We start from the raw sequence: 14,356 nt of genomic DNA on the forward strand, positions 1-14,356 counted from the left end.
CTTTTTCTACTTTGTTTAGAGATTCATAAGCTTCCTGTCAATATTTTCCTAAATAATTTTTGCTGTTCTCTCCCAGAAAAGCCATACAAAGTGTTCTTCTGGATTTTCTGGTGAACCTGTTTTAAGTGCAGCCTAAATATAAACAGGTGGCATTGTGTACAAATGATGTCCTTAGATAAGGTCATAACTAATAAGAATATTACGTTGCTTTCACGTTAAAAAAAAAAAGCTCTCACATAAATACTCTTTCCCTAGATCTTTAAAAAATTCTGGCTACTAAAATGAAAGAGTTAATGTTCTTTCTAATGTTATCCTTTTCTTACATCAACAAGAAAAATAAGGAGGTCTTCTGATGTCTTTAGAAATTGCTCATGTGAAATATATCCAATAGTTTTTTTAAGTAGGATTAATAAAAAAGAACAATTAGGTATTACATTCTGGGTGCTTTTCTGATAGGAAAGATTTATTAAACTAAGATTCAGATAACCAGAGTTCTTTACCACTGATTCCTATGAGAAAGTACATTCACCTTCCTGCCTATTAAATTTTCCACTTATGTTGGGGCGCCTGGGTGGCGCAGTCGGTTAAGCGTCCGACTTCAGCCAGGTCACGATCTCGCGGTCCGTGAGTTCGAGCCCCGCGTCAGGCTCTGGGCTGATGGCTCGGAGCCTGGAGCCTGTTTCCGATTCTGTGTCTCCCTCTCTCTCTGCCCCTCCCCCGTTCATGCTCTGTCTCTCTCTGTCCCAAAAATAAATTAAAAACGTTGAAAAAAAAAATTTAAAAGAAAAAAAAAATTTTCCACTTATGATGGATGGAAATATTTGTTACTTTATTTTTTTTAAGTTTATTTATTTATTTTGAGAGAGACAGAGAGCCTGCAGGCAGGAGAGGGGCAAAGAGAGAGGGAGAGAGAGAATCCCAAGCAGGCTCCACACTTTCAGTGCAGAACCCAAAGTGGGGCTCAGTGTCACAACTGTGAGATCGTGAGCCGAGCCAAAATCAAGAGTTGGACACTTAACCCACTGAGCCACCCAGGTGCCCCTTTATTACTTTAAATAGAAGAATTTCTGTAACAGGCCGTGTAATTTGGTCCTTTTGAAAAATACGTTTCTCTTAACTACTCAAACTTATCCTGGCTTTGAAGCACAGCCAGGAGTGATAATAACTAATAATGACTCAATTTAGCAAACCCTGGCACTTTGATAATGTTTTACACACATTATCTTGTTTAAACCTCATAATGGTTGTAAATGATGGTTATCGTTGTTCCTATTTTCCAGTTGAGGAAACTAGGGTGCAGAGAACCTAAGTAAATTGCCCAAGCTTATATAGCTAGTAAGTGATGGAACTGGGATTCCAACACAGATCAGAGTCCACCGTACATGTTGTTACTGCCTACATTTTATTATGTAATGTGAAGAGAGAAAGCTTGAGCTTGTTTGCAAATCTGTGCTATTCTTAGTACTAGTACTTGGCACTGTCATTTTTATGTTGTGACAAATGATCTCTGTTTAGAGGTGACTTAAAAAAATGTAAAACTTACTAAAACTAATTGTGTGTCCATTCCTCCTTGAAATTAAGTTTGTTGATTTTCACTCAGATCTGTATGCTCTTAAATACTCTTCAAAGATTGGCTTATTTGTGCAACTTTGTGTCAGATGTTAGTATACAAAGACATGTTCTTTGTTATGATTATTTCCATAGATTTAATCTCTGCTAATTTCGTATTATGGCTGCTCATTGTTTTTATGGTTCTGTCCTTTTCCATTATTGGGTACATAATGCTTTGGCACATGTACAACCATCCTTTTATCCTCCTCTTCATTTCCACCCTGTCCTTCCTCCTTGCTACCCCACTCCACCAAAAAAAATTAAAATAAAAATAGTTTATCTTCCCAGAAATTGATAGCAATGCTACACAGTTTAATTTGGTTTCAGTGGTATCCTTATGTTGGCTGATGGATTGGTTGTTTGGCTGGCTTTTTCCATTGTCTTGTGCTCTTCTAAGTTTTAACTGCCTTATAGGGACGGTACTTAACCTGTCTTCTCATGTTCATTTCATCTGCCCAGTTCAACAGAGACAAGTTGATTTCTTTTCCTTTTTGCTGATTGCATCCTAGAAATTAATAACTGATAACTTATTGTGGAGAATAATTAAAAGTGATGGAACCTAGTTGAAGAAAACTGTCACTATCCATTGATACCATGCAGAAAACTTTTAATCTACTGGTCTCTGGACATGTTGGCTTAAAATTATACTATAAGAGATACAATTAAGTATAAAATTAATATACCTAGTTTTATTATCCAGTGCAGCTGCAACAGTGCAGAAAGTAGTGTTCCTTATAGTCTTTCTTACCTCTCACTCTACCACCCCTCCTCCAAAGTCACATCAATGCATTTCATGCACATAATACACTGTGTTATCCTAGTTTTACAATACCGTGATCTTATAGGATCACATTTCATTATTATGAAATATAACCTTAGTTAAGAAAAATGCCTAGGTTTAGGTAATCTGATATGGAAACTAGTTATATTGACACCAGAAATGACTTAGAATTGCACCCTACGTTTTCCAGGATATTGGATATAATGTATATTTATATTATGATACCAATAAGTTTTGAAGATCCTTCCAAATTTTTTTGCTCACTTCTAGAAAATCTCACCCTCTTAGGGACAGACCATCTTTTTCATATCAAAGGTATTTTACTTTGTAAACACATCTACTTTTGATATTTTATCCCTCCTAGGATCTTTCTAATTAGTCCTTCATTATTCTCTTCCTCTTCTCTTTCTCCATTATTTCTGTTGCTTAGAATGATTTAATTATGGTAATAAAAGACTATAAAAAAGTTAAAATATTTTTATTGTTTAAAACCTAAAACTCCATGAATAAAGAGTTCATGGCCATGTCAAGATAATTTGCCTTTTTGAGCATAGAACCCTAATTTTCCTTATTTGTTAATTTGGTCTTACCCTGACAGCCATCTAGATTAAATATTTTTTTTTTTCCCCAGAAATTGATCCGGCCATTTTTTACCAGGCTTCAGAAAAAATATGTTTGTTTTAAGGATTTAAGAAAAAATATGAACTGAATTGTTTATTAAATATAGAACTTTGTTTATAGAACAGCATCTTTATTCATATTTGGAAGACAGCATTTTAAATATATATGAAAAGAAAGCAGTACTGCTGACCTTATGTATCATATTCAAATATATTCAAGTAATTTTTACTCATTTTTCTATTATTGTCCATATAGTAATTTTCCAGGTTATTGAAGCTTATCTTTTTGAGCAACATACCTTAAGCCCTAAAGTCCTCTAGATCAGTGGTTTACAACCCTGGCTGCATATTATAATCATATGGAAATCTTTAAAAACAAACCTATGTGAGACTTGCTGCAGACCATTTAAATCAGAATCTTAGGAGGTAAATCCCAGGCATTAGCTTTTTCAGAATTAGTATATTTTTTGTGTGTGTTAGTATTTTACAAAATATTCCAGTTGACTCTTACATGCATCCAGTGTTGAGAACCATTCTTAAACCTCTGTCATGCTATAAATTCCTTTACAACAAAATACACACTCTAGCCAGCTGGCACATAATAGGAACTCAATTGAAATTTTGATAAGAGCCTGGGTGGCTCAGTCGGTTAAACATCCGACTTCAACTCAGGTCATGATCTCATGGTTTGTAGGTTTGAGCCCCATGTCAGGCTTTGTGTTGATAACTCGGAGCCGGGAGCCTGCTTTGGATTCTGTGTCTCCTCTTTCTCTGCCCCTCCCCCATTGGCACTCCGTCTCTCTCAAAAATAAATAAACCTTAAAAAAATTAAAAAGGAAAAAAATTTTTTGATAAATAAATGAGTGGTAACCATTTTTGACTTCTTAAAAAATAGAGATTTGTCTGCCCTATAACAGAATATATGAAACAGGATTTAATTTTTTCTTGATAAATCAAAGTCACAATTATGAAAATAATTTATTTTACTTAATTCAGTGCATTAAAGTCTTTGAGGAGTTATTCACACAACTAATCATTATTGTGCCAGACACTTTAGAGATCTGTCAGTGTACAAAGTATTCAAATACCCCTGCTCTCCAGAAGCTGATGTTCTAGCAGTGACACACTGACAATAAAAATAAATATGTAAATTGTATTTATAGTATGTTGGAAACTGATAAGTGCTGTGACTAAAATAAAATAAAATAAAATAAAATAAAATAAAAAAGAATACAGCAAAGTACAGAAGTGCCAGGTATGAGAGGTTGGAATTTTAAATAGAGTAGTCCTCTCTGAGGTGACTTTTGTGCAAAGACTTGAAGGAAGTGAGGGAGGGAGTGAGACGTGCAGTTATCTGGGGGAGAGCATTGGAAGTGCAGTCAGCTGGGGAAAGGCCCTTCAGGGGAGCATACCTGAGGTGTGTGAGCGAACAGTTGGGAGTGGCTGGTGCAAAGTGGCCAGAAAGCAGCAGAAGGAGGTCAGAAAGGCAAGGGGGGGGGGAGGGGGGTTGGTCATCTAAGGCAAGCAGGTTTTTGTAAGGGCTAGCTTTTTCTGAGTGAAATGGAGAGCTGTGGCAAGCTTTCAAACCCCAGATAGGCTTGATTAGACTCAGGCTTTAATTCAGTCATTTTAGCTGCTGTGTTAAGCAAATTTGGAGTTGGGGAATGGGGGGTATGATAGAAGCAAAATAAGCAGTTGCAGTAATCTGAGAGAAGATGGCTCTGACCAAGGTAGCTAAAAGCTTTTTCGTGGATTAGATATTTAGGATATGAAAGAGAAAGAGAAATCAAATATTACCTGAGGGTTTAGGCTGCTGAGATGGTTAGGCTTGTTGATTTGCCTGTACTGTTTTTGGGTGGTTTTTTGTTTTTTTTTTAACTTCAGTATTAAGCTCTGATCTTTCGTTTCTTCATGCTGTTATTGTGCCCGCCTCTAAATGCCTCACATCTTCTAGAGTATATTACTTTAGTTCACATCTCTTGCAGACCAACAAATACAAAAGTCTTTTATGTAAAATAAAGTTGTTGATTTAACAGAATGCAATCTGAGTGAGGTTTGGTTTCCTCTATTTAGGAATAAAGTGGAATCAGCCTTAATGTCAGCTCTTCTAATAGTTGCCTTCTCTGTTGGGACCGGCAACTTTCTTTTGGGTTCACAGTGGATCCTGAATGCTTGTTTGCCAGCAGACTGAATCCCTTAATGAGAATTCATTTATATTTACAATTTTCCTTTTTTGAAAAACAGGCCAAAGAATGGACTCCAGCAGGAAAAGCAAAGAAAGAGAATCCTGCTAAGAAATTTTATTCTGAATCGGAGGAGGAAGAGGACTCTTCTGATAGCAGCAGTGACAGTGGTGGGGTTTATGATTTATTGAAAAACTTCATTCACTAAAGCTGATATACTGTGCCTCCAACAAAACATAAGGCGTAGTACATAATATTCACCAAGTGGGCTTAAACAAAGTTTGTACAATAATGCATTGTTTTGTTTTAAAAGTAATTTCTCATCCTTTCTCATTTGACTTTGCCTCTTGAACACCCAGCTAGTAAATGATAGAGTTGAAACAGAAACTCATGCTTTTCTGCATTCTAACTTGAACTGCCTGTTATATTCATAGCATACTGGAAAACATTATATTTGATAAGCCTTTAGTGGGGCCTTTAAAAGTAACTTTCTTTTGTAGAAATGTAAAGTTTATTTTAAACATTGCACAATATGTTCTTCATCCATATTATACTCTTTTATTTCTACATGGCCCTGTATAGAGTGAAGTTAAAATTAATAAATCTCTGTGTATTATAAAGAGTCAAAGAGCTAAAATGACTAGGATAACAATATACGATGAAAAGACTATCGAGTAGGAAGGATTTAGAAGTACTGCATTTTAGCTTTGCCAACTGAGTAAGGTACTTACCTTTCTCCGTGTCTGATAAATGAAGAAATAGAGGTGGATACTTTCAAGTCCCTTCAGCACTAAAATTCTGTGAGCAATTGACACAAGGAAAAATGTATTGGAGTTACTTTTTTTTTAACTTTGTAATTTAACTTTATTTTTTAATTTTTTAAAATTTACATCCAAATTAGTATATAGTGAAGCAATGATTTCAGGATTAGCCCACAACCCCTCCAGCAACCCTCAGTTTGTTCTCCATATTTACGAGTCTCTTCTCTTTTGTCCCCCTCCCTGTTTTTATATTCTTTTTGTTTCCCTTCCCTTATGTTCATCTGTTTTGTCTCTTAAAGTCCTCCTATGAATGAAGTCATACGATGTTTGTCTTTCTCTAATTTCACTTCGCATAATACCCTCCAGTTTCATCCACGTAGTTGCAAATGGCAAGATTTCATTCTTTTTGATTGCCGAGTACTACTCCATTGTGTGTGTGTGTGTGTGTGTGTGTGTGTGTGTGTGTGTGTGTGTGTGTATACCACATCTTTTTTATCCATTCATCCATCGATGGACATTTGGGCTCTTTCCATACTTTGGCTATTATTGATAGTGCTGCTATAAACGCGGGGGTACATGTGTCCCTTTGAAACAGCACACCTGTATCCCTTGGATGCATGCCTAGTAGTGCAATTGCTGGGTCATAGGGTAGTTCTATTTTTAGTTTTTTAAGAAACCTATTGGAGTTACTTTTACCACTCTTTTTAACAATTTACCTAAGAGGCACACCTGGGTGGCTCAGTCAGTTAAACATCTGACCCTGGATTTCGGCTCGGGTCATGATCTCACAGTCCGTGGGGTTTGAGCCCTGCATCAGGCTCCGTGTTCACAGGGCAGAGCCTGCTTTGGATTCTCTCTCCCCCTTTCTCTCTTTGCCTCCCCTGCTTGTGTGTGCACATGTGCTGGCTCTCTCTCTCTCTCTCTCTCTGTCTTAAATATTAAAAACAATTTACCTGGGAGACATCTGAGCCAAGATCAAATGACACCCTTTTCTTCTAAAACCTTTTTTCCTTGGCAGAACCAAGAGCTTTTCATTATTACTTGGTCATCCATCACCTTACTCTAAGGTAATTCATTCTTTTTCGTCTGTTCCCCCTATCAAAATCTTTATTTTCTGTATCTGATAAATTAACCTGTAATGCCTCATATCAAGCTGAAAATGGAGAAAATATTTCAATCTAGATTGTGAATGCTAAAAAATAGATTTCAGGAATGATGTTGACTATTGAGAAAGATCTGTTTGAATAGTTACAGGTGTACCATATACATATTTGTCTACACCCCCTTTATTCATAAGCTCATGCCTGTTAATAGGCTAACTTTAAAAAAAAAAAAGACTTTTTAAAAATGTTTACTTAATACTTTCATGAGAGAGAGAGAGTATGCACATGCGTAAGTGGGGGAAGGGCAAAGAAGGAGAGAGAGAATCCCAAGCAGGCTCCCTGCTGTCAGCATAGATCCCGATGTGGGGCTTGATCTCACCAACCATGCAGTCATGACCTGAGCCAAAATCAGGAGTTGGATGCTCAACTGCCTGAGCTACCCAGGCATTGTCTTTTTGGGTTTTTTTTAATGCTTATTTATTTATTTTGCAATAGAGAGAGAGTTAAAATACGTATTTGAAATATTCCATTGAGATTATTCATGGGTTGATGTGAGCCATGTGGCAGCAATTTTGTGCTAGCTACTGAAGGAATACAGTAACTTTTCTCATTAGAAATTATGACATTATTTTCTCAATGAGGAAGTGTTCTAGAGGATAAACAAATTTCCTTAAGGATTTTACTAACTTGGATATTTAAATAATGGTGCCTGAAGTGAACTAGACCCAGATTCATGTTGAATTCCCGTGTAATTAACATGAGAGAGTCACTTAGATGCTGTAATTTCTTCTCATTATTTATGGGATAAGTCATTTATCTGAGTTAATATATACATGTGCACACCTTTGATATCACAACAAATTTAAAATATCCTATTAGGCAGTTTTGTAAAATTTGGGTAAAATAAATTTTGCCCTTTGTAGAAGCTGATGATAATGAGTGCCTTACTGTGTGGCAGGTGTCGTTGTGTCTTCATCACCTTTATATGTTTTAAATCATTTAATCTTCACAACAGCTCTGTAAAGTGGCTAGGGTTATTATCATCATTGCTGGAAAGGAAACTAAGACCCAGAAAGATTGAATAACTTTCTCAGTCTTTTAAGTTGTAAGTGGCAGAGCTAGGATTTGAACCCAGACATTCCAATTTGAAAGCCCATGCCTGTAACCACCGTCTGCTACTCCAAAAAAATACAGGTAATCTTAGCTTTTCACTGTGTGATACATAAATCAATCCTCATAAATTAGATATTATTTACTTATTATAATATGTTCCTGCCTAAGGGCACTTCATCAGATAGATAATACATAGGACAACAGTTGTCCTCTTATCTGGGCTATAGCTTTGCACCTATAATCATTTCAGATAGTAAAAATGATACTTCATGTTTCAAATACACATAAATACACTATACATATCACTTCTGTGAGGAGTCCTAGTATAACACAATTTATACATAAAACATTACAGTGTTTACCTCTACAATGTCATTTTATCATCTGTTTGACCTATGGAAAGTGCTTATTCTAGCTAAAATAAGTAATAACTTTTTTAATTAGTAATTTTGCCTACTGCCTTTGAATTGAGAAATTCTTACAGATGATTTGAATGGCTCATTCCCCTCTGAAAATTATTCCTGAGAATATTCAGCTCTTGCCTTCTTCTCTAAATAAAATTCTCATTGGTAGAGGAATGAATTATGCTTATGTCATTCTTTAAAAAAAAAAAAAGTTTCTGCCATAACTAGATACTTAGGGATTTGAGAAGCAAGATTCTCTCACATTTGGTTTACTTGATTCTTCTTTTCTTTCCTTTTCCGTACCCACTCTCAGAATGCCTTCTCTGTCTTTAGGAGCTCCCACACTCACCCTGCCATAGGAATGTGGGGGTCTGAATGACAGGAGTGTGGGAATAGAGTATTGAACAAGTGGGGTCCAGTAAACTAAAATTCAACATCTGGTTTCATTTGTGATGAATACTGACAGTTACTTGGGTCCTTATGTATAACCAAATGGCTATAAATCAAGGAGTATCTGCCTATATTTTTTCAGACAGTGAATCTGGAAGTGCAAGTGGGGAACAAGAAGAGGAGGGAGACAGTAGTGATGACAGCAGTGAGGACTCTTCCAGTGAGCATAAGAGTGACAGTGAAAGTGCATCAGAAGTAGGAAACAAAAGAACAGCCAAGAGGAACTCCAAAAGCAAACGGAAACGGTAATATTTTGTCAGAATTTCCTTCAGAAACTATTCTGTGATATTTTCTCCCAGTATAACATTTCCCTTTAATTCATAAAGTGAGTGAGAAAATAAGTGTGTGCATTTTTTCCCCAAGCAGGTACTGAATCTTGTAGAATTAATTAGAATACTGGTTCACATAATTATTCTACTACTTATTATGCTTAGTTTTCATTTTGAACTTGAACAAATCTTGGGGTTACATTTTGAAAATTGGTATAACCTTGGAAGGCTGAGTTAAGTGATCAAGAAGTAGGTATGAAACACTTAATTACCTTTTGTAGCAATTTTGCTGAGGGCTAAAATTAAATCCTTCAACACTTTGCCATTATGTAAGTAAGACAATTGATTTTTCTAAATAATGTTATAGTAAAAAGATTATGATCCAAATATTAGAGTCAAGGGCTGTGAAGGAAGACGGTCATAAGATATTTAAGTGTTCGTGCTTTTTAAGATTCCCATTATCAACATTATCATGTATTAAAGTGTCATTAAAATTTTGAATAATTGGGGCTAATACCTTGGATTGTATGAGTCTGTTTTCCCCACTGCTGTCAGCGAGTGGCCTCTGCAGACATGATGGCCCTTTCCCTGGGAGCCTGCTGCCCGTTCACTTGATGAGCTTGCAGCCCAGCTCAGTCGTGGCTGACAGCACTGATTGGGGCGCAGTACGCTCTCTGCTCCTTTTATTACAGACAGTAATTAAAGCAGCTCGCCCTGCCACTTCCATAACAAACACAGCATAATGCCCTAATTATGACTTTATTAATTTAAGTCAGGATTTAATGATTTTAAAAGTGATTTATATTGTTTTTCCTGTTCAGAACAAATGAAATCTGTAGGTTAAATTAATACAGGCTTTTCATCATTGCAAAGTTAAAAAGCTAGTTACCAGTAAATTCTTTTCATTAGATTAACATCTGAAACTCTAAGCAGTAAGGTAAACAGTAATTACCCATCAAAATTGAGTGCTGCATAACAAAATAACACTTTTACCTTTAAAATCTTATCTTAAAAGCTGTAAGTTAAATATATTCAGAATCATTCACTTGTTGCAGCAAAGGATTTACTTGGTTTGTAATAGCGTTTTCTTTGAGAGAAATTTTGCACTTCTGGTTTACTATCAGAATATCTATGATTACATACTTTATAAAAAGTATCTTATTTCTAGGAAGGAAAATTTTGTTCATTGCACTCAGTATCTTTTCAGATAGCAAAAGTCAATATCCTAGAAAATTTTAATCTTGTATTATATTAGTTGCATTATGTATTTTTTCCTCCAGAAATGGAGTTTTCTCTTTATGTTCTAATTTAAAAGAATTGTTTATTACACTAAAGGGAATCTCAAATACATTAAAAACCTTATATTTTTAAGTATATGTTGTAACCATTGAGTTGGGGATAATAGATTGCCATTTTTTGCTATGGGGAAAAAACAACATATTTTTTAGTCATCGAACATAATTACATGTGTTCTGAGATGTTGCCATGACTTCATTTTTAATAAACTGCAATCGTATTTCCTCTGCAAAAATCAATTCTAGGAAATATCGATTCTTCCCTTCTTTTAGCACTCTCTCTCCCCCCCATGTTTTTCATCCTGTCTTTTAGAATTTTTTTTTAAACTTGCTTGTGTTAAGTGTATAATGATTTTTATTAAAAAGATTTTATTTTTAAGTAATCTTTACACCCAACATGGAGCTTGAACTTAGGACCCAGAGCTCAACAGTCACATGCTCTACTGACTGAGCCAGCCAGGCACCCCTGTATGATAATTTTGTAAAGCTAAGGAGCTTTAAATATCTTTAAAACCACCCTTAGTAGTCATAACAATTTATGATTAAATTTTAGTTTTACACTCCTAAATATTTTTATTTGAAGGGAGCTGGTATGGTGTAATGGGGAAAACATGGTCTTTAGATGGACTTCAAATTCCAGTCCTGCCACTTGAGCAAGTTTCTTAACTTTCCTGAATATTGTAGGATAATAATGCACCCAGTAAGAATATGTTGGAACATCTATATGAGCTAACTAATATAAAGTTTCTGAAAAAAAAAAAACATTCTTAAAAAGAATACACACACATGGAAAGAGAATTAGACCTTCAGTTTTGAGAAAATGTAGAAGACCACCAGCTATCTCTCTTTGAGAAAAGACCTTTGGGTTGCCTCACATGTTACTCCTTCTCCTTGGATAATTACCTCCCTACTCAAGACTTTCCTTTATTTAATCCTGTTTCTCAGCTTCTGTGTTCTTCCTCTAGGAAGCATTCCCTCTCTCGGTTAAGTTTGTTTAGATGCTTCTCTCCTCCAGATGTTTTCATGACACAGCATACATTATTACTCATTACTTACCATACTTTATTGTCATTGCCGCCTTACTTCTCTGTAGCCTCCAAAGGAGTGTAGACATAAGGACGACACAGAGTTTTTCTGTATCTTACTAACCACTGTGATCCTTAAGCACTGATGTACTTACAACCCATGGTGGGTGGTCAATTAATATTTATTAAATGAATGAGTGGCATCAGCATTTAGGTTTGATCATTTGGTATTTTAAAAGTTTATATTTGATTATTTGACATTTTTAGTAAGACTTAGTGCATTAGAAGGAATCTCTTTTGAACTAGTTAACATTTTCTCATGTATGTTTATGGGTCACATTTCAGAACATATGTAAATAATTTTCTTGTAGAAAAAAAAATCTATAAAATGCAAGTCTATTTTAGCAAAAGTATGTGTATGAGTTTTAAATTTATTAATGGATATTTAGTATTTCAAGACAGCGTTTTAAAATCAGCCCTAAGTATCTTTGAAGTTGTTACTATTAGCACCTAATATATATTCCTGGTAAATCAAACATTTAACTATTAATTATATTCTACTTACATCATTTAGTGTTGTTTTATGACCTTTTGCGTTTGAGGTATGTTTGACATGGTAATATCATTGATTTTGAATGGATTCTGATATATTTGGTTATAGATTATACTACCTTTATTATTATTTTATTGATATGTTCTGGAATTTTAAAACCATTTTTATTATCTTTTATATACTAAAAAGAATTGGTTCTCAGTGAAATATACTTCTCTAATAAAGGTTCTGATTTATAGGCAAAATGGACATATAGCACCAATTTGCCATTTGATTATTTATTTATTTATATGTTTATTTATTTTTAAGAGACAGAGATAGAGCCTGAGTGGAGGGAGGGGCAGAGAGAGAGGGAGACACAGAATCCGAAGCAGGCTTCAGGCTCCGAGCTGTCAGCACAGAGCCCCATGCGGGGCTCGAAACCACAAACCATGAATGAGATCATGACCTGAGCTGAAGTGGGACGCTCAACTGACTGAGCCACCCAGGCGCCCCGCCATTTGATTTCCTTAAACTACTTAAACTTGTTTATATAAAGGATTTAAAGTTGATATTTTGAAATTTGTTATTCATAGTGATTCTGAAGATGGGGAGAACGAAAATGAAAAATCTAAAACTTCAGATTCTTCCAATGCTGATTCTAGTTCAATAGAAGACAGTTCTTCAGATTCTGAATCAGAATCAGAATCTGAAAGTGAATCTGAATCCAGAAAAGTCACTAAGGTAAGAAAGAGACTGCACGTTTGTTGTTATTGAAAGTAAGTATTCTCATAGACTTTTTCCAATTAAGAATGAGTATTTCTGAAAAAAAGTGTCTTGTTGAAAATCAAGAAACCGAGAAAGAAATGTAACATTATCACTGACAACTGAAATCAATACCATCTTCATGCATCCACACCTATGATTTTGTTATTTTTTTATTAGATAATTGCTTCCTTTTTAATTCAGCCCTACAGAAGAGTTAGAAACTTTTAACCTCATCCTTTGCCACTGTAATTACAGAGCTCAATGTTATGAGTTATGGCCCTTTTTTTTTCTGAACTAGAAGGTGACAATAGAGGCTTTCACGAAGGGGAAAGTAAAAGGAAGTCACAGAAATAGTATTGAGCAAGGTGATATAAATGTATATACATAAGAAAATGAGACAAGTAATGCTTTTTAAAAATAGGTGTTAGGGGTAATAGAATACTTTTAAAGGTTTAATTCAAGGATATACGTTCTTTAGTTAATAAAAAATACAGTAGCCATGTATTTAAAAACAAATGTAGGAATGACTTATGTAATAGAATGATAATGCTTTCTGATTCACATTTATAACACTGAAACTTATCTGCTTAGCAGTAAAAAGTGAAAGTATAAATTGAGGGGTGCCTTGTTGGCTCAGTCAGTAGAGCATGTGACTCTTGATCTCAGGGTTGTGAGTTCGAGCCCTATGTTAGGTGTGGAGATTACTTACAAATAAAATCTTTAAAAAAGTATAAATTGAAAAATGTAATTATGAATATTAATTTCAGACCTTATACATATCTTTCTGATCTTTAATTATTACTCCTTTCCTATAAATGGATCATGTTGATCCTAGGCTTCAAATGTAGTAGTTTTTTATAAGTATATATTGTATTATTCCATATGTTGAATATGTGGGCAAAACTTTGCCTTTTATTGAATTCTGTTTTTTAACCTAATATTTTCCTCATTTATTTTTTCTATTAACTTGAATTTCTTTAAGAAGTCACCTGAGTAGCCAAGGATAAAAATAAATTCATTCAAGTAGATAATTGCCTTCTCCCATCCAGAGATTTATTATTATAGAATAAGCATATTTAAAAAATAAAAAAAGAATAAGCATGTTTAAAAATTGGCTAGTTTTTGTCTTGCCTTATTGCAAATATTCTTGCATGTGGTTAAACCTATTTTAAATGTGAATTTATGTTTAAAACGTATCTATTTATAGTATATAACCTAAGATTTCTATTTTCCAAAAATTCACATAAAATCTTTGAGATTTTTATGTTTATTACTCTGGCCTCATATAAAAATTTATCACATAGTGAGTTTGATGTCCTCCCATTTCCTACTTACATTAAATTACTTATGTTAAATTATTCATTTCATATTTATATATTTTAAAGTTTAAGATGTTATTTAAAATAAAGGAGCTTTAGAAATTGACAGTAAGTACAACCCA

At 34.6% G+C, this 14,356-nt stretch overlaps 1 protein-coding gene across 5 annotated transcripts in view; it reads left to right on the forward strand.

Moving 5' to 3' along the window:
- Positions 1-14,356, forward strand: part of AP3B1 (adaptor related protein complex 3 subunit beta 1) — a 267,617-nt gene that overhangs the window by 158,539 nt on the left and 94,722 nt on the right. For all 5 annotated transcript variants that reach the window (XR_009261343.1, XM_058729003.1, XM_058729014.1 and 2 more), the window contains 3 exons: positions 5,257-5,365; positions 9,109-9,271; positions 12,744-12,891. Coding sequence is in view for 4 of the 5 variants with exons in the window: in XM_058729003.1 (XP_058584986.1) it covers positions 5,257-5,365; positions 9,109-9,271; positions 12,744-12,891 (420 nt within the window). In the remaining variant the exon portion in view is untranslated. The remainder of the gene's footprint in view (positions 1-5,256; positions 5,366-9,108; positions 9,272-12,743; positions 12,892-14,356) is intronic.

This window comes from Neofelis nebulosa, chromosome 1, assembly GCF_028018385.1.
Source record: "Neofelis nebulosa isolate mNeoNeb1 chromosome 1, mNeoNeb1.pri, whole genome shotgun sequence".
Lineage (NCBI taxonomy): Eukaryota > Metazoa > Chordata > Mammalia > Carnivora > Felidae > Neofelis > Neofelis nebulosa.